The 18,843-nt window shown below is 37.8% G+C and overlaps 3 protein-coding genes across 3 annotated transcripts; 1 reads left to right on the top strand and 2 right to left on the bottom strand.

Moving 5' to 3' along the window:
- Positions 1-824: 824 nt before the first annotated feature.
- On the top strand, positions 825-1,537 carry LOC135672273 (glycine-rich protein-like). Its single transcript, XM_065180733.1, has 2 exons — positions 825-962; positions 1,073-1,537. The coding sequence occupies exons 1-2, from the start codon at positions 863-865 to the stop codon at positions 1,336-1,338; spliced, it is 366 nt and encodes a 121-aa protein (XP_065036805.1). The 5' UTR covers positions 825-862; the 3' UTR covers positions 1,339-1,537.
- Positions 1,538-3,951: 2,414 nt separating this feature from the next.
- LOC135672272 (fasciclin-like arabinogalactan protein 7) lies at positions 3,952-5,392 on the bottom strand. Its single transcript, XM_065180732.1, has 2 exons — positions 5,250-5,392; positions 3,952-5,027 (listed from the first exon to the last, which is right to left on the bottom strand). The coding sequence occupies exon 2, from the start codon at positions 4,980-4,982 to the stop codon at positions 4,194-4,196; it is 789 nt and encodes a 262-aa protein (XP_065036804.1). The 5' UTR covers positions 4,983-5,027; positions 5,250-5,392; the 3' UTR covers positions 3,952-4,193.
- Positions 5,393-7,144: 1,752 nt separating this feature from the next.
- On the bottom strand, positions 7,145-13,825 carry LOC103980340 (threonine--tRNA ligase, chloroplastic/mitochondrial 2). Its single transcript, XM_009396717.3, has 8 exons — positions 13,443-13,825; positions 12,409-12,555; positions 12,128-12,275; positions 11,765-12,018; positions 10,957-11,334; positions 9,348-9,656; positions 9,049-9,249; positions 7,145-7,594 (listed from the first exon to the last, which is right to left on the bottom strand). Exons 1-8 carry the CDS (start codon positions 13,773-13,775, stop codon positions 7,334-7,336), a joined length of 2,031 nt encoding a protein of 676 aa, XP_009394992.2. The 5' UTR covers positions 13,776-13,825; the 3' UTR covers positions 7,145-7,333.
- Positions 13,826-18,843: the final 5,018 nt, after the last annotated feature.

The raw sequence follows: 18,843 nt of genomic DNA, 5'->3' as shown, positions 1-18,843 counted from the left end.
ATAATCCAATCAATCATCGATTAAATACATCAGCTTATTTTCTTCATTATTAATAAGAAGATCACCTAACTGTTCCAGAGAGAAGTAGAGGTATGTTGATGTCGTTTTGTCATCAGAATATGGCAAGTTGTGACAACATGATAAATGCTCTTCGACCTACAGGAATGTTATCCAGTTACCTTCTTTTAATTGTTATCTTCCTAGTTTAATAGGCCAGTATTGACTGTGACCATTCATTGGAGTCTCCTTCCCAACTGTACACTATTAATGCCTGGACTCTCTCTCTCTCTCTTCCCACCTTCCCAGCCAAAATGGATTACGGTGCCACATGTTTCTTTGATGAAGGCTTTCAAATGAGCATACAGACGTTGTAGTGAGAAGAGTATATCTGCTTTTCCTCGATTCAAAGATCATGTATAACTTACGTGGAAGTAGTCGCCAATGAAAGTACATATCTATACATATATCTATTAGTCCTCGATATTTGTTTATTTTAGGTATTTTGGTCGTCCACCCATTTATATATGCAGTAAGGTGAGGTGCTACAACCTTCTCTTTACATCTCGCTTAAACATATTCTGGAGTTGATTCGAGCATTCTTTGTTCCAATGTAATAATACTCTATGACAGGATAAGCTTATCATCGGTTTCTGACCATATTTGTCAGCATGCAGTGATGCGATCAAATTAATGTGTACTAACACCCAACTGTATCACTGGCGAGATAACATGCAGCCTCTCTTAAATGATCACAATCAGATCGATACTGCTCGCTATACTGAACATTATAAATAGGGCAGCGCACTCATGGTTCTTCTCACCTCAGCCTATCCAGCTTCAGGTAGTTCACCAGTGGACAGACATGGCTTCCAAGGCTTTACTTGTGTTTGGTGTCCTCTGTGCGACTCTCCTCCTCGTCTCCTTGCAGATGGCAACAGCCAGGGAATTGAGTGAGAAAACTGGTGATCTCTCTCTCTCTCTCTCTCTCTCTCTCTACGCCAATGCATGTTTATGGCTACGTAGAATACATATACTTGGGAATAGTCTGACGACCATTCTGGCTGCCATGCAGAGCACCAGAACATGAAGGAAGAAGGTGCCGAGGACCGGAAGTATCCCGACGATCGCGGATACGGTGGCTACCCTGGCCGTGGTGGTGGTTACTACGGTGGCTACCCCGGCCGTGGTGGTGGTTACAACGGTGGCTACCCCGGCCGTGGTGGCGGTGGCTACTGCAGGTGGGGATGCTGCCGCCGCGGCTACTACGGTGGGTGCCGATGCTGCTCCTTCCCCGGAGAGGTTCCAGATGCTGAATACCAGGCTGAACCGGGGAACTAAATAAGTCTCATCCAGTACTGTTCTAGTAATCCATATTATGTACTGTGTGGTGCTATGGTCTAAAGAGTGAATTTTCCAAAGAGTTCTGCCTCCTGGGTTTCTCTCTTAGTTCGTAGTTGGTATGCTATGGTCTAAAGAGTCAATTAGTGTTCTATGTTCTGTCATCATGAATAAAGTGGTTGTTCTTGTTTGATGCAAATGATATCTCCTACGTGCCTTATGAAGATGTTGAATAGTGCTTCTTCTCAGATAAAATGTCATACAGTGCAAGAGGCTGCTTCCAGCCAACACCATTCTCTCTAAAGCAAATGTGTTGATGCTGTTGTTTCAGGTGTAATGACGAGAAAGAGAGAGAGCATATGGCATCGTAAGCCTTGTCAACACTGGTGATCGCCTCTCAGCCTCCAACGTCGACAGCTACAGTATTACATCGCTCAGGCGTCGAACATGACTAAGCAGCTAAGAACAGTATCATCTAAGGATATGATTCTTATGCACTTAAGACCAAAGAAATTTAATCATATAAATCGTAAGATAGAAATATATGATCACGATCATGCATGAACATATATCATGTAAGATTAATTTAGTTTGACCAACCATTATTTTGAGAAGAACAATAATCATGTTTAATATGGACTATTGCAGTTAAAAATTCATTCATAATTGACCTACTCTACGCACAGATATTATAAAGACAACAAATGGCACAAGTGCCCGGTACGATCAAGATCATATTGCTTGCATTGACTTCCAAGCATTTCATGGACCGAATGTGGTCGACTACCGACGTGCACATTACTTGATGCAACTTGACTTTTGTCTCAATCAATCTCTTCTTTGAAAGCTCATAAGACCTAATTGGATAATGAGTCGTTTAGACAATGATTCAGGACGCTTCACAAGAAGATTTACGGCTTTTGGATGTATTCGGCAAACATAAATTTGGCATTATGTGTGCTATGGACTGATACTTATTACTTAATTATTGGCCGCGGTTGAACCATTATTTGTTGGGTGATCTATGCATGAAAAATAAATTTCTAACTCTATAGATATATCCGAATTTATTCTAAATATGATTAAGGGATGTTCAAACTTTGTTTAAGTGGATCGGATATATATGAATATGAAAGAAAAAAACTCAATCTACTGATCATGTTACTATTTGATCATAATTAAGGTACTTGCAAATTCCACTCTACTTAAACCTAATCCCAGCTAAATATTTAGTAATATTAATTAATCTTGGAAAAATATTTTAGCTAGAATAAGAAATTTACTTGTTTGCTCGTCCTAAAATGTCCATGATTATAAAATTCTTTCGTGTTTTTTTTTTTTTTGAATTTAGTCATACAACATTGTCACTTTCTTCAGGATAGGTCAATAGTTATTTCTGTGGATTTATGTGTATGTTCCAAATAGATGATAAGGGTTGGATTGATATGCATGTCCTAACACCCAAGTATCTCATTTGTCAGATATCATTTTCTCCTAAATGTTCACGGCCAATGCCGGAGGAAGCTCATGAAGCTTATAAATAGGGTATTGCAGTGCATGGCTCTTCTCACTTCAGTTCATCCAACTTCTAGTAGCACTCACCAGCAGTCAGACATGGCTTATAAGGCTTTGAATGTTCTTGGTTTAGCAGCTCTTCTCCTTTTCTCTTTGGAGACGGCAACAGCCAGGCACCCGGCTAAGAAAACCGGTACTGATAACTCTCTCTCTCTCTCTCTCTCTCTCTCTCTCTCTCTCTGACAGAAATATATGCATTTATATATAAAGGATTAACGAGTTCAGATGTAAAATGATGCATGTTCATGATGTACGTAACAGAAATAATCACAGCTACCTTAGTGCTTAATTATTCGAATCTGATTTCGTCTGTCGTGCAGAAGAAAAAAACACGAAGGAAGAAAGTGTTAACCAGCAGAAGTATCCTGGCGGATCGGGTGGCTGCCCTGGCGGTGGCTATCCTGGTGGCGGATTTGGTGGCTACTGCAGGTGGGGATGTTGCCGTCGTGGGTTCTTTGGAGGTTGCCCCTACTGTTGCCCTTTCCCTGTTTGACTTGGTGATGCTTTACCAGGGAACTTATAAAGACGTGTGCTTGCTGCTATGAATCCTTTTAAGTGTGGCATTGCAAGAATAATATATATACCGCATGTGTGTGGCGTAGAGAGAGAGAGAGAGAGAGAGAATAAATTAGGGAGCTCTCCCTTCTCTGTGTTTGGTTTGTTATATGCATATATATGGTTTCATACTGTACTCATTTGCGGGTTTGATGCATGCCAGTGGCATTTTTATGTAATGTAGACAGTCAATGCATCCTTCGCAAGATTTAATTTATCAGTACAAAGTCAACAGACAGCATCTACATGCAAAGTTGACTTCAAGCGTCGGTTCCACATGACTTACTGTGTTCCGGTCAGAAGCCGAAAGATCGAAGACGAACCTTCATATTTGGTGCATCATATGCCCTTGTCTGAATTCGAACATTTTCACATGGAAAGATTGAAGACCTTCACATGGTTCTAAGTTTGTTCAGCAGAAAGCCACTCCACATGATCTCAACCCAAACAAAAACAATTCTTGAATCACATCTCAAACTCACATTCTTCTTGATACATATGCAGTATTTCCATGGCAATGTTCATCAACAAGTGTTATACAACGAGGTAAAAAACCTTCTATATATCAATTGGACATTATTCCGGATGACATACAAATTGCTGCGTCATATAATATAGCAAAAGTATACGTAAACGACATATTTATGTAAACCACTCCATCAAAAAGAACTGCCAGAAAAGTGAATCAAAATGCTGTAAGTTGAAATGCTTTGCAGTGTTGCTCACTAAAGAAGCATCAGACCGCTTGAAACAGCCAAAACGAAGTAGATCAAGAGACCAACCCCCCTGGTGTTGTATGCAGAACCGCCGGTATTAGTTGGTGACTCTAAAGATTTGGGAGAAGAAGCGATTCCATTGTGACTGGGGGCTATATCTGATGCCTTCGTGGTCTCCGGAGCTGGAGCTGGAGCTGGTGCTAGAGACGGATCAACGCTGAAGATTGCTTCCGGCAGTAGGACGCGACCGATCTGGTAAACGGCAACTGGTGCAGTAGAGTAGACGCTGCTAGATATCTTTGGGCTTGACCAAGACGAGACGACATGAATGATCCCAGCAGCCTCGGTGACGTTGAGAGTGTACTGCCCGCCGGCAAACGTGGTGACGGGGTTCATGTTGCTGAGGTTCCTGAAATCCGAGAGCGAGTAGTACTTGGATAATGCATGGTACAGGAGAAGCGTCCTGAGTTGGTCATCGGTGAGGTTGGCCAGGTCTGAGCTTTTCAGCAGTGCGAATGCCGAGTCCTTGGGCACGAAGATGGTGATGCCTTGCTCCGAGTTGTTGGCTTGGTTTTGGAAGGTGTCGATGACGCGGGTTTGAAGAAGATAGTTGAGGAAGGTATGGTAAGGACCAGCGACCGAGAGGAGCTCCGTGAGGTTCACATGGTGTGGCGCAGGTGCTGGTGCAGGTGCTGGGGATGGAGGTAGGATCGGTGCCGGAGGTGTCTGAGCTATTGCAGGAGAAGAAATCATCAAGGCTACTAGCGTAGTAACAAAAGAGATCACTGTGAGCTCCATGATCTGTCCAAAACTGTTCTTCCCGCAATAAGACTTTCCTTGCCCCTGCAATCCGTAGAGCTGATCAAAGTAAGCTTCTCTATGAAAAGATTTCAAACATAAAGATCCCCAGGCATCAAAGAAACAAGTGAAAGGAAGAGAAATGTAATGATAAGCAATTCATGCACCACTGAAGCCAGAAAGAAGTCTGCTAGAATTAACATTAGCAGTAACTGAAATCTCCATTAAACATCAAAAGACGGTAAGGAGAGAGCATGGAGAACTCACCCAACTGTGAGCTTGAGGAGGCACACAACTCAAGGGATGAAGGAAGAGGAAGGCAGCATTTAAAAGGGTGGCAGTAGGTGGGATCACAGCAAATTGGAGAGGGTGAAAGAAGGACGTGAGTTGGCCATTCTTCTATTCTTTTTCTGAAGCTTCAGAGACAGCCCATCTCAGTTGAGAGTCGGAAGCTGACCCGACAACTAATCTCCCTCTTCTTCTTTCTATAAGCTTTCTCCACCTTGCACTCCACCCCAAGTCCTAACACCAACATCATTACTACGAGATGGGGCATTGTCTTAGAGTTTCTCACAAGTCTCACAAGTGGTCATGAGGAGCACAACTCTCTCCTGTATCACCTCTATACATGCTAGTTTGTGCAGAACAGCAAATTGTACAAACAATGATTTATATTGGTTGTAAATAAATGAAGCCAGCTTTGGATAGATATCCGTATCCACCATGTGAATCAGCAGGGAGAAGATGGACTCAAGACATGAGGACCAATCACTCCAATAGCACAACAATTAAGGGAAATTTTTCCTGATCCCCAAATCCTTTTTAATTTGCCTAACTACAAGAAGTGATGGGTTGGACTAAAGGTTTCACACAGGAGGAACCTAATTAGATCTAATATAGAGTCAAATGGTGGTGTCATTCTGTAGTTGCCAGGATGTGCCTGTGAGATTCCACAGACTTAGTCAATATGCATGGATGCGTCTTATATCCAGGTTGGTGTCAGTGAGGTGATTCCACCTTCATTGTTCTTAATAATGTCAATTTTGATCTAACCCAATGTTGGGAAGATAATCCACCTTGGAATGAAGTGTGATCGAAGTTATTGGGTGACTTGGATGAAGGAAAGTCTTTTGAGTTGGAAAACAATTTAATTGTTGGATATCTATTTAGACTAATTCTATAAATCATGCATCAGATAAATATGTCTTTCCGACATATTTAAAATTAGTTGACAAAATAAAAAAGATTTAAAATTTTAAAATATACATAATACCTAAATTACAGAATATTAAGTGTATTAATGAAAAAAATTCCTAAATTTCATGCTGAAAGGCATCTCCATTTGGCACATCAATCTTTCTTGATTGACTGACGCCACATGTCAAGTTTTAATTTACGGTAAAAAAACCATAACAATTATTCTTTGTTAGGCATAGATGCGTAGTTGACCTCTACTATGCTATAGTAACCAGAAGAAGAAAAATGGTTCCCCTCACTCATTCATTTTGGAAGACTGCTAGTTATCTAAATTGTATTATTAAGCGTAGTCTAATTCTAATAACACTTGCATTATGTGAGAGCTTTCATAACCTATCTCGTACATTGATAGAGAACCTTTAAGAGATCTGACACATTACACATGTTTTCCTTTCTCAATCTTATTATTTATTTTTACCCTTTTTTTTCTTCATATATTTCTTCTTTGTTATTGGTGCGATTGAAATAGTTCTCTAAGAGAATCCCCATCAGCGTGGCGTACCATACCAAAAGCTTCTCGATGACTGCATTTTGAAGAACAGGTCTCGTATCCTCGCTTTCAAGAGTGCACTCGAACCGCCGGCCAGGAAGCTGCCCCAATTTGACGAGCCCATTCGGCCGAAGAAAAGCAGCAGAGGCGAATCCCTAAAGAACCTGACGACCCCATTAATATTTCTTCTTTGTTATATTTATTCAAATTTATTATAACAAGTAATGATATTTAATACTTTATGAAACAAAGTAAGTGAACGATTAGGCAACCTCTCATCTTTAGTTTATGATGGATGTGATTCATGTCATCCATCCAGAGTTTTCCATTATAGAACAGATGCAATGTGAAAAATTCACAACAAAATGAGTGTAGGAGGTAACTGATAAACAGATGTGCATGAGAAGTAGTAATATGCGTGGGAGGAAAATATTACTTCATTAAGAGCAAACAAATATAGTACATAATTTGGGAGAATCGAAGGGGGAGAGGGGGAAAACTAGAATCCTTTACTGTTGCTGTTGGTTGAGAATGCACATGCTACGACTGCAAACTCCACTGTACTCAGTTTTGATACTGTTTGAATCAAGGTTAGATGGGTTTCCTACAATGATGTTCTGTTTGACATGGCAAACTGGATTCTAGCAATGAACTCGTCGATGGTCATCATTCCAAGTTCACCTCCAAACCTCGATCTGACAGTAACCATCTGAGTCTCGACTTCTTTTGGCCCAACAACTGCCATGAGAGGCACCTTCTGCTTTTCTGCATTTCGTATGAGCTTCGGTAAGCGCTCGCCGTAGCAAAGCTCAGCTCGGATGCCAATGGAATTTAGCTTTGATACCACCTCCGTGCAGTACTTGACCTGAATAATTCATAATGAAAGTTATGAGCTTAGATGTTTTCACAATAATGTATGTAATAACAGCACCTCAATAGCTACATAGCATAAAAAAGAACCATTTCCCTTGATACTGAGCTATTATTAGGACTGGTTGCAAAACTCATATCACTAGAAAACATGTTATACATGAACATGAAAAATCAAAGTCCTCTATTTGTTTTCATTAGATCCTTGGGTTATATTTCACAAGCAACACATTCTGACATTTAATTAGGTATACAGTACACACATAACAACATCCTGATTGAAGGCTAAATTAGAAATGTATGAGAAGCATATTAGCCGTTTAGCCATTATGTTAAGATTGATATCAATGAGTGCATTGAGATACAAAATGCCTTGATTGTTTCACATGGAAGAAACTGCATGCATGACTGTAAATGTAGCAGCCCCAACACCACACAATTTATTGATCATCAGTGTTCACCAGCTGAAACGCCAACATTGAGCTAGCATTTATTCTGTTTGCAGACATACTACTTTTATGAATATCAATATGCATCTTTTGACTCCAATAACGCTGAGGACTCGATGGAAAAATATCATGATATAAGTAAGTAGCTTCCTTTGTAGAAGTCTCAAATGTATATACAACATTTGTTGGCACTCCCATTAGATGAAAAACAGCAATAATCATACTATATGGTAAAGATGAAAGGAAATCTATTGCAAATGTGTGTGTGTGTGTGTGTGTGTGTACCAAAAGATCCATGAGCGAGTGTGTGTGTGTGTGTGTACCAAAAGATCCATGAGCGAGTGTGTGTGTGTGTGTGTACCAAAAGATCCATGAGCGAGTGTGTGTGTGTGAGCGTGCCAAAAGATCCATGAGCGAGAAATAGAGGAAGAGAAAGAAAGGGAGTGTCAAGAGAGCACCATCGATGTCAACACAAAGAAGAGGAAGATAGGAGGAAATTTTGAACAAGCATATTGTATTTCACATCTAATTTTGATATAGAAAAAGGAGTGTCAAGAGAGCACCATCGATGTCAACACAAAGAAGAGGGAGATGCATATTGTATTTCACATCTAATTTTGATATAAAAAAAGGAGTGTCAAGAGAGCACCATCGATGTCAACACAAAGAAGAGGGAGATAGGAGGAAATTTTGAACAAGCATATTGTATTTCACATCTAATTTTGATATAAAAGGCACCATTGATATCAACACAAAGGAGAGGGAGATATGAACAATGTACATAATTTTGATTAACATAGAACCATGTTGTATTGGGTTGGGTAGCCAGACACTTAAGCAAAATCAAGTTAGGTTTTACAGCCCAAGCCCAATGAAATCCAAAGCCTGCATACTGAGAGTTGACAACAATGTAGAAAAATAACTCCTTTAGGAAAATAAATATCAATCCATTTGGGATCAAAAGCTTAACAACAAAATCATGATAAATGGAGAAGCATACCTCAGTATCAGTCACAGGTAAAACACGAGCTTGGATTGGGGAAATCCACAGTGGAAAGTCACCAGCATAATGTTCTATAAGGACACCAAAAAATCTCTCCAAAGATCCAAGAACAGCTCTGTGGATCATAATAGGGCGTCTTTTCTCGGCATTTGAATCCACATAGGATATGTCAAACCGCTCAGGCAAGTTGAAATCAACCTAAAATAATGTCATACAATGGCCTAGTTAGCCTATATGCACATTCCAAAGCTCATTTTGAATGTCCAACCGAATAGAAGGAATGCTAAACAACTTGCCTGCACTGTTGAGCACTGCCATTTCCTTCCTAGTGCATCTTCAATTTTTAAATCAATTTTTGGACCATAGAAAGCACCACCACCTTCATCAATCAGGTATGCCCAACCTTTGTCATCTAAAGCATCTCTCAAGGCAGCAGTTGCTTTTTCCCATATATCATCAGTGCCCACAAATTTCTCTGGCCGCGTTGAAAGGTTCACCTCGTACTTCTTGAAACCAAATTGAAGCAGTATCTCCTCAGTCAGATCAAGGACACCCCTAATCTCATTTTTTATTTGATCATCCAAACAGAATATGTGTGCATCATCCTACATCATAGTGAAGCCAAACTCAAATCATCAGCATCTTGTGCATTGGTATACAATCATGAATGCTTGGAACTATACTCTCAAGTCTCAAGTAATATTAATGAAACTAAAACTATTTGTTTAACTTTGTTCGGAGTGATCCAAGAACCTTCAGAGAAAGTACAATCAAATATCATTAGGTGATTAATTGAATGTTAAGAACACAGTTTGGTAAGCATCATAATAACTTTCAGAGAGTAGACCTGTTGTATATTTTGTAAATTGAGATATCAGACTAAAGTGAATGCTACAATCTGAAACAATCCAATACTAATATCTCACCAGTAAAAGAGTTAGATTCTTTTACCAAATGTGAATTTATTCAACAATAGCTATAACTAGGAACACAGATAAACAATAATATTAAAATAACACTAACAGTAATGTTTTTCAACTTGATCATTGTAAAGCAAATCCCCATAAGCCATCTACCCATGATAAATAAAGATCATGAATTCATCCAAACCTCTTGAGTCAAGCACTGTGCCTCTTGAGTCAATGCCTCGCAATCATCCACACAACAATTTGTTTTTCAAATCATGAGTCTATTGATTGATGCGACAAAAATCACATCCATTCAACTTCATCTCAAATCTACTATGCGCATTTTACCACAAAGTAACATGTCATCACTGGATGTCTATAGATGACATCAACTATTGAACTCCTTCATTAACAAAGACTCATAATAATCCATCAAGCCAGGCATTATATCATCACTTCCCTAAGGAGTAATAGTTACTGGCATGCATAACATGTGCAATTGCATGATGGAGATATTATGCACATGCCAGATACATGCCTGGAGTTAAATTTGGAATTGCATCTCAGGATGTGACCATGCCCCGTGTTAGTCCCTCACCGACATGGATAACATAGGGACGCATGACTAGAACATGAAATCCATGCATCAAACTCCTAATTCTTACGTCAACCATGTTCATGGCTTTGCCAATTGACATCACTAATACATGAGATCCCAGTCATGCTATAATGGACATGCATTATCCTCGTATGTGTCAGATGAACCAAATGCTAGTAATTTTCTTCAAAAAAAAAAAAAGACAAGAATGACCAGAAAACCCTGGCTTAAACTGATCGATTGTAAAAGTGGAAAAGTGAAAACATGTGAAACACTGGAACATAACCAAGAATACACCAAAGAAGGAGTTGGCACGAAAACATAACAAACTGTGCCACTAGAAAACGTTAAACATGATTAATTGGCCAAGATGCTCTAGAGGCCATCATCCATTTGTACCTGGGTGAACCCTCTCACACGAAATAGTCCATGCAAGCTACCAGACAATTCATATCTGTATACAGTTCCCAACTCTGCCACTCTCATAGGAAGATCTCTATACGAATGCAGCTTCCTCTTGTATACCAATATGTGATAAGGACAATTCATTGGACGAAGCTGATAGAGTTCATCTTCTATATTCATCTGGTCATACATATTTTCCTTGTAAAAGTCCAAGTGACCACTGACTTTCCAAAGATCAGCCTTTGCAACATGGGGAGTGTAGAGTAAGTCATAACCATGTTGCAGATGAATTTTTTTCCACGAGTCTTCAATAATGTGCCTAACCGTTGCACCTTTTGGATGCCAAAATACCAATCCTCCACCTGCATCTTCCTGCAAAAGAATAGAAGGAAGATTAGAATATTCCTCGGGAATTGTAGTTCCAATATACAGGCTGAAAGTTTAGCATAGTATATACAAATTAATATAGAAATGCAAACTTGTTGTACATGCATGGAACATGTGAACAGCAGGCATTGATTGGTCTCAAAGAAACTATAGGGAAGAAGTAATCTCAATGTTAAAACACATATAAATATTTTTGAAACCCTGACAAGAAACCAGTAGAACTTTGTAAGATGAAAAAGTGCAAATGAAGTCTCACAAGTTTTCACATGTTATACTTCCATATATCCCTCTCATCTGATGGAAAGATAGAAGTTGTAGCATGATGACATAAACCAATTCTCAAAGAAGATCCTCAAAACATTTTTACTAAACAATTATGGTCAAGCTGATTATATGGTTGAGATAGTTGAAGTACCTGTATAGAGAATAGATCAAGATCCTGACCAAGACGCCTATGATCACGTCGCTTTGCCTCTTCCTTTAGATGAAGGTAAGCTTTTAGCTGTTCTTCGGTCTCCCATGCTGTTCCATATATCCTTTGCAACATGGGTTTATTTACATCACCTCTCCAATAGGCCCCAGCAACAGATTCAAGTTCAACAGCCTTCTTATCTATATGTCCAGTCGAATCCACATGGGGTCCAGCACAAAGATCCCACCATTCATTTCCTGTATGATAGAAAGATAGGTGAGCAGCAAGTTTTTTCAATAGATGCAGCAGGTTCACTATGTTTCATAAAACGGTTGACCAAGACACTAGAAGAAGAAGCAAACTTACCTATATGATAAATTGTAATAGGTTCTTCCTCTATACTTTCCAATATTTTTAACTTGTATGGTTCATTTACGGCCATAATTCGTGTTTGAGCCTCTTCCCTTGATACCTCTTCTCTTATTAAAGGCAGATTGCGGTTGATGATACGATCCTACAGATGATGCAAGAAATAAATTCTGTACCCTGAAACAATAAGCTAATGAATATTCTTGCAAAACTACAGCTATGTCATGACCTTAATTTAGAAAGCCATTCAAAGCTTTTGAAGATTAAGTCAGGCTTACCATTTCCTTCTTTATTCTCTTCAAATCCTTGTCCGTCAAAGGCTCCATATCAAAGTCATAATAAAAACCATTGTCTATCCATGGACCTATGGTCACTTTAGAGCCAGGGAACAATCTCTGAACAGCCATTGCCATGACATGTGCGCACTGCAAAAAGAGATACTAGCATCATGTAATGGCAATGCTGAATACAAGCAGCAATGTTCAGCATTTTGACCCTTTCTCATTTATAAATATACAGTAAATCTTTACAAATGTTTAATGAATAAGATACGAATATGAATTCCATGTCAACATTTCACTAGTTCTTTGTTTTATTTTCCTTCCTTTAGCAGCTTTGTGAAAACAAGGAAATTGACAAAGTTCATTATAACACAAAGAGAGCACTTAAGTCTGTAAAACGTAATTTTATTTATCAATGGCGATGGATATCAAAATTGATGATGTAGACACACTTCTTCGCACACACAAAATAAATAAATATATAAATATGCAAGATATTTCTTACTGCATTTTTGTATTGGATATTCATGGTTCATCGCATATCATCAATGCTTGATATCTTGTATATGTAAAAACAAATCGTTTGTACCATGCGTTATATGCTGACCGAGGTGCAGAAAGGTCATAAGCAGAATTTTTCTTTTTAATGAGCAAAGCATTTGAAAACAAATTTCATCTTTCTCAGTCACATACTTAAAGACACTGATCCATCTTTCTTTCTTTTTTTTTTTCTTCCCTGATTGGAACAGTCCAAGACTCTCATCCCTTCTTCCCAAAAATTCCATTACTTGCATAATTTTTCATCAAGAAAGCGAGAAAAGATCCAAGACATACAAAAGCCCAAAATACGTACCTAAATGCTTGCTATAGATCTTACCAACGACTGCAAAGCATCAAAATTTAAACGTTAATGGCATATATCTAAAGAAGAAGGATAGTTCGACAGTCAATATAACTAAAAAAATTATCCTTTTTTACCCTCAGTCTGAGAAAGGAAGCAAGAAGGGTTCAGTTAGGAGGAAGAGCAGTACCGTGTGGCGAATCCGGAGTAACTTCTCGGAGGATTCATTGGTGGGGAGAACGATCCTCTGTTCCCTCAAACTCTCCTCCTTGTCCTTGGCGCTTGTTCCCCCATTCTCGGCATCCAGCTTAGGCTTCCCCTCCACAGCACTGGGGGCAGGCGAGGAAGAGGCAGCGAACCTGCGGGGGTCTCGCGTCGGAGACCAGAAGGGGAGGGATGGGGCCCTCCGGGTGGCGGGAGGCGAGGGGAGGCGGCCGTTCAAGAGAGGACGAGGTAGGGTTTGAGGTCTGGGGAGGAGGAGCGACGAGGGTGAGGCTGCCGCCATGGCGTAGGCGAAGCTCATCTTCGCCTCCCCTCTTTCCGCTCCAACGACTTGGCTTGTGTGGACCGATCGTTTCTCTTTCTTTTGTTTCCTTTTAGATAAACTAAAAAAATGAGAGGTATTTTTTGTTCATCTTTAATTATTTTTAAATAATATAATATTATTTTATTTTTATTTTTTTAATTTTGGTTATTATTATTTTCCTCTGAACTCTCAATAGTTTACTTGTGGATGCTCGATGTCCACGAATGGCTAACGGATTGGAAAGTTTGCTCTCCTATCACATCTTAAGTCATTTAAAAATAAAAGGTGATTGGTCTTCCTTTTTTTTTTTTTTTTTTTCCCAGTAAAATCAACATGAGCAACAAGTTCTTTCAAAATTTATCACTATGTCTACGTATTTGGAATTGAAGTTTCGAGACAAAGTGTCGGTTAGTTGGTATGCAATGATATCTTAATCCCTCTTCCTCCGAGCATTTTCGTTTCCACCACCTTCACTTTATCCTCCTCCTGTGTCCCTCTTCCTCCGCTTTCACTTTATCCTCCTCCTGTGCCCTTCTTCCTCTTAATCCCTCTTCCTCCTCCTGTGCCTCCACCCATTGAGCTTTATGATATGGTGGTCTAATTCTCCATCACCTCCGTCTCTAGTCTCTCCTACCTTTTCTCATCACTTTCGTCCGCTATTATAGCCTCCGTTGTTTCCTCTTCCTCGATAAGCTAGTCGGAGAGAGTGAGCGGGTGCAGGAGGGCTACACGAACTAGCTCAATCATTCCTTCCGCTTGCTCTTCGTATTCGTGATGTTATGATTCCCTGAAGAGGTAACTTATAATATGGTACTTATCAGGATCGAAGAGAGTGTTGTTTATGGTGATGGGCAGCGTCGTGATAGCATGCACCCTAGAGCTAACGAGCGACGTATGATAGATCCAATTCATCGTACCTTTTAATAATTATATTATCGAATAGGAATAAGGTTGATATAACATGACAGTAAAATAAATTTGAGAGATTTATGTCGAGCGGGAAATTTCTAAAAAATCAGAAAAATCCATAAATTACAGCATAAAAGTTTGTTACTTCAGCAAATATAATCCTGTTTGTGAACTAGATCTCATTCGATGGAACATGCAGAACAATTTCTGCCTCCAAAAATTATTATCTAAATAGGAATAAAAAAACTTGTGACACCTAATCAAACTAAAACTGAATCAAGTGTTGATTGTACATTCTAGTGCACAATAATTTATTTATGAGTGTAATATCATGGAGTTTATCCAACACACTTTAAAATTTTAGGACGGAAGAAAATATGATATGAATAGTTATTCTACTGATATTTTAACATTTTTCTTAATTTATGGACTTTATAATTCAATTTGACATGTTTTCATCTTAAATTTACAATTGAATGTAACAGAGTTTATTTACTGAGTATAACACATAAAATTACATACATACTTTATTTAAACCATCATGATCGAAGGATAATATGATAGAAATAGTTACTCTATTAATTTTTTTTATTTTGTTATTTTTTTAGTCTAATTTGGTAGAAGATGAACATGTTTGATTCATTTAAGTTGGTTAGAACTTTTTCGGCATTTGCACCCCAAGTAAATTATAAAAAGAGGGGCACCCCTTAATAAGAACTTATTAGGATGGATTTACTTGATAAATTGGTCAATAAATAAATATAATCAAATACTTCTATTAATTTTTAATTAAATATTATATTATTTATTAGGTTCAATGATTAATCCATTAATTTGATATACCTAAATAACTAGTTCAAAATGTTGAGCTCATGTTAATGATATTATTATACTTCATCTCGATCGATACATCGACTCCAATATTTCTTAAATTCGGATTGTAGGACATATCATTTTAATTGTTTAGTTTTCGAACTAATCAAAGATACAAAATAGCTAAGCCTAAATCGATGGTAGGAGAGTCATCAAGATCTAATAAATCGATTTAGATCATCACTCACTTTGTAAGCTTCCTCACTCTAGAATTTGATATGTTTGTCAAAGGATAATATATCCTAAAATTCAATCGTAATATGGTACACGTAAGGTTTACTCTAATAATGTTTTGTTCTACATCATGACATCTTCTCTGCTCCTTTCCATGGGTAGACAATGAATTGCTCACCCTGATGAGTAGACGTGACATTAAGTTGGTGTACTAAGAACTTAGGTCTTATAAGTTATATTTAGGCCACAACGAGGGAAGCCCAAGACATAGCAGACCAAATCAGCCCATCAGCTTCTATTAAGAGAAGAAAGAAGAGAAAGGATAACCCTAATAACCCTCTTTTTATTTCTAGATGAGATCATCTTTATCTAGTCATCCTCTTATACAGTGATCATCTTATGAACACAGGAAGACAAACAGAAGAGAACTTGCAGCTTTTTTTATGATGTTTGATGGATTCAAGTGAATTGCTAGATGTGTGATTTCACGTACACAAAGAACACATCCAAACAAATCGATTCACTTATTTTTCCTCTTCTTGTCACCTTGTGCAGCTCTTCTTATCTTTCGTTTCAGCAGAAGAACATGCTGAAGCCTGACACCTTATTCATTGTCACGATCAGACTTTGAAAAGGAATTCTCTTTTTTTTTTTTTACTTTAGGTATCATGCAATTGACCTCACACCAGACTCCTCTCCTGCACCTTCCTGGTGCCAAAGGCCAGCAGTTCTGGTGAAGAAAGACGAGTCATTCAGAAAAGAAAAGAACTCTGGGTCACACACCATGTCCTTCTGCTCCAATGTCGTTATCAGATGAAATCAGACGATCGTTCTGATGGCTCAGTCACACAGCGTATCGTGTGATATGAACTGTGTCCAAATAGTGGTGGTCTTCTTCCAGCCAAGAAGCTGGATCTGCCTGCTAGTTCATGGACGCCACAGTACTGTGAGAGGTGAATCTTTTGCTTGTGCACTTTATGGTGATCGGATTGAGATGAGTGAGCTGTCATGGACCTCAAAAGGAATAAATGGCTATGAGCAGACGATGAGCTCGCTAGTATCCACTGGAGTTTAGTGGTCAAGCTCCCCAACACAGTATCACTTTTGGGTCATCTCTCACCTTCCACTGTGGTTGGGACTGTCGGGTACATCAGAAAGAGAGATGATGATGCTACGGTCGTGTCTCATGCACGCAGCTCTACCCATGCATTGTGAACTACCAAGTGATGGAATAGTGTTGTTGCTATCAGAGCAGCACAACATAATTTTTGAGAGACAAAGATGTCTACCAGTGTTTGATGATTCATTGAAGCTGGAAAGAGTAAAAACCTGAGCATGTAAGCAAGCCACTTTGGAGGCAGGTGGAAAAAGGCTGGGTCATCATAATTAATTTGTTTCTCCGAGGGTAAGAAGTTTATTTATATAGATATAGTGTTTACTATATAATTCTCATGCAATGTTATTACACCCTTATATAATATATATATATATATATATATATATATATATATATATATATATATCTACTTCAATCAATTTTTACAAGTGGTAAAATATCAAGAGAGTACAATAATATCTTTTCCTCACAAGTGCACAGTGAAAGAGAATATTACTTGCTTAAATCTCAGTCGGATCTACTTGCACAGAGATAATCCAATAATTTCATGAAGCCTTATATCATATATTTAGGATGTATGTGCACTGCAATTTTAGAATTATATAAAAAGGTGAATAGAATCAATATTTCTGTTGTTGGCCTTCGAGAGACCGAATAGTTCAGCCAATAGCTTGTGCAAAAGGATGAGATCTTCTTTGGGTGTGCACAGTACCACTGCAAGTATCGACATGAAAGTAGGATCTGTTAATATCCTACCCAATTCAACCATGGTATCAAATAGAGAGATATCAATATATATATATATATATATATATATATATATATATATATATATATATATATATATATATATATTAGATTTTAACATCTTCTTGAAATGCAAGCCGAATTATGTCTAACATGTGAAACAAATCCAAATATATGGTGCAAATCTGAGGAATAACTATTATTAATTAAATACAAACCTAAATAACAAGGAATGCATGTAAATTTCTGACTCAAGACCTACACACACTTGAATCTCATATTAATAACTGCCTATATTATAACATAATGATTTAGTTCCACATTAAAAGTGATTTAATCTTATAAGGGTCTGTTGGCGTATTATTTTAAATTTTAATTTGGTTTAACATCAAAAATAAATTAAAATTAAGATTGGCCTATAAAGACTTGATAATTTTTTTTAAATAAAAATATATTAAATGAGGTTTCGAATCATCAATAAGAGGATCTGGTAATATGTATTATTATTAATTTATATTTTAGTATCTTAAGTCAATAGTTCAGACTCAATGATATTAATGGATCGATGGTTCAGATTCACTCATTAATAAATCAATTATCCTATTCGATACTTAAAAATTAACATTAAACTATTATTATTAGCGTATGTAGGAATCAAATACTCATGATTTTTATTTTAAATCTAGTCAAAAAATGAATATTCCATAATTCGGCGAGATATCTAACCTATTAACTTGATAGGTTTGGGGGAGGATGTGATCCAAAATGTTTAAGCTCGTATTAATGACAGAACATTCATCAAACCTAAATCTTTTCACAATTCTAACGTGAGAATAAGCTAGGGATGTTGCAAAGAAAGCTTCAAACTAATAAGGTTCAAAAATATAAATAATTACAATAATTTTTAAATATTGAAAATAATTTTGCATCTACTAATAGTAAGATGATTTGCACACATTAAAAGAAGTCTCGATTTTTCTTTAAACCCCTCATGTTAGTTGATGCAAGCCACAACCATGAATTCAATATAAATTGGATCTTTTCCTAGTCAACTTTTGAAATTTATGATAGTCTAATTGAATTATTTATTATCATGGTAGCAAAACAAATTATGAGTCTGCTTCTTTGTATTTCAAGTATTGTTCAATTAATATCTGTGCAATGTTTTTTCTAAATAATTTGCATATGAGTTTAGTTTTAGTGTCAAGTATAATCCAACTCACATGTTAAATTAAACACTTTCTT

Source organism: Musa acuminata, chromosome BXJ1-4 (assembly GCF_036884655.1).
Source record: "Musa acuminata AAA Group cultivar baxijiao chromosome BXJ1-4, Cavendish_Baxijiao_AAA, whole genome shotgun sequence".
NCBI classification, from domain to species: domain Eukaryota; kingdom Viridiplantae; phylum Streptophyta; class Magnoliopsida; order Zingiberales; family Musaceae; genus Musa; species Musa acuminata.
The sequence above is the reverse complement of the archived record's forward strand: the minus strand, read 5'-3'. Positions and strand labels throughout refer to the sequence as shown.

What these genes read in the sequence shown, in the direction of transcription:
- LOC135672272 (XM_065180732.1), bottom strand. Translation starts at nt 4,982, where the DNA reads ATGGAGCTCACAGTGATCTCTTTTGTTACTACGCTAGTAGCCTTGATG.
- LOC135672273 (XM_065180733.1), top strand. Translation starts at nt 863, where the DNA reads ATGGCTTCCAAGGCTTTACTTGTGTTTGGTGTCCTCTGTGCGACTCTC. An exon ending in GGAATTGAGTGAGAAAACTG is followed by an intron (nt 963 to 1,072) that starts GTGATCTCTCTC and finishes GCTGCCATGCAG; the next exon opens with AGCACCAGAACATGAAGGAA.
- LOC103980340 (XM_009396717.3), bottom strand. Translation starts at nt 13,775, where the DNA reads ATGAGCTTCGCCTACGCCATGGCGGCAGCCTCACCCTCGTCGCTCCTC. An exon ending in AGAGAATAAAGAAGGAAATG is followed by an intron (nt 12,276 to 12,408) that starts GTAAGCCTGACT and finishes CATCATCTGTAG; the next exon opens with GATCGTATCATCAACCGCAA. An exon ending in GTGTGAGAGGGTTCACCCAG is followed by an intron (nt 9,657 to 10,956) that starts GTACAAATGGAT and finishes ACTATGATGTAG; the next exon opens with GATGATGCACACATATTCTG.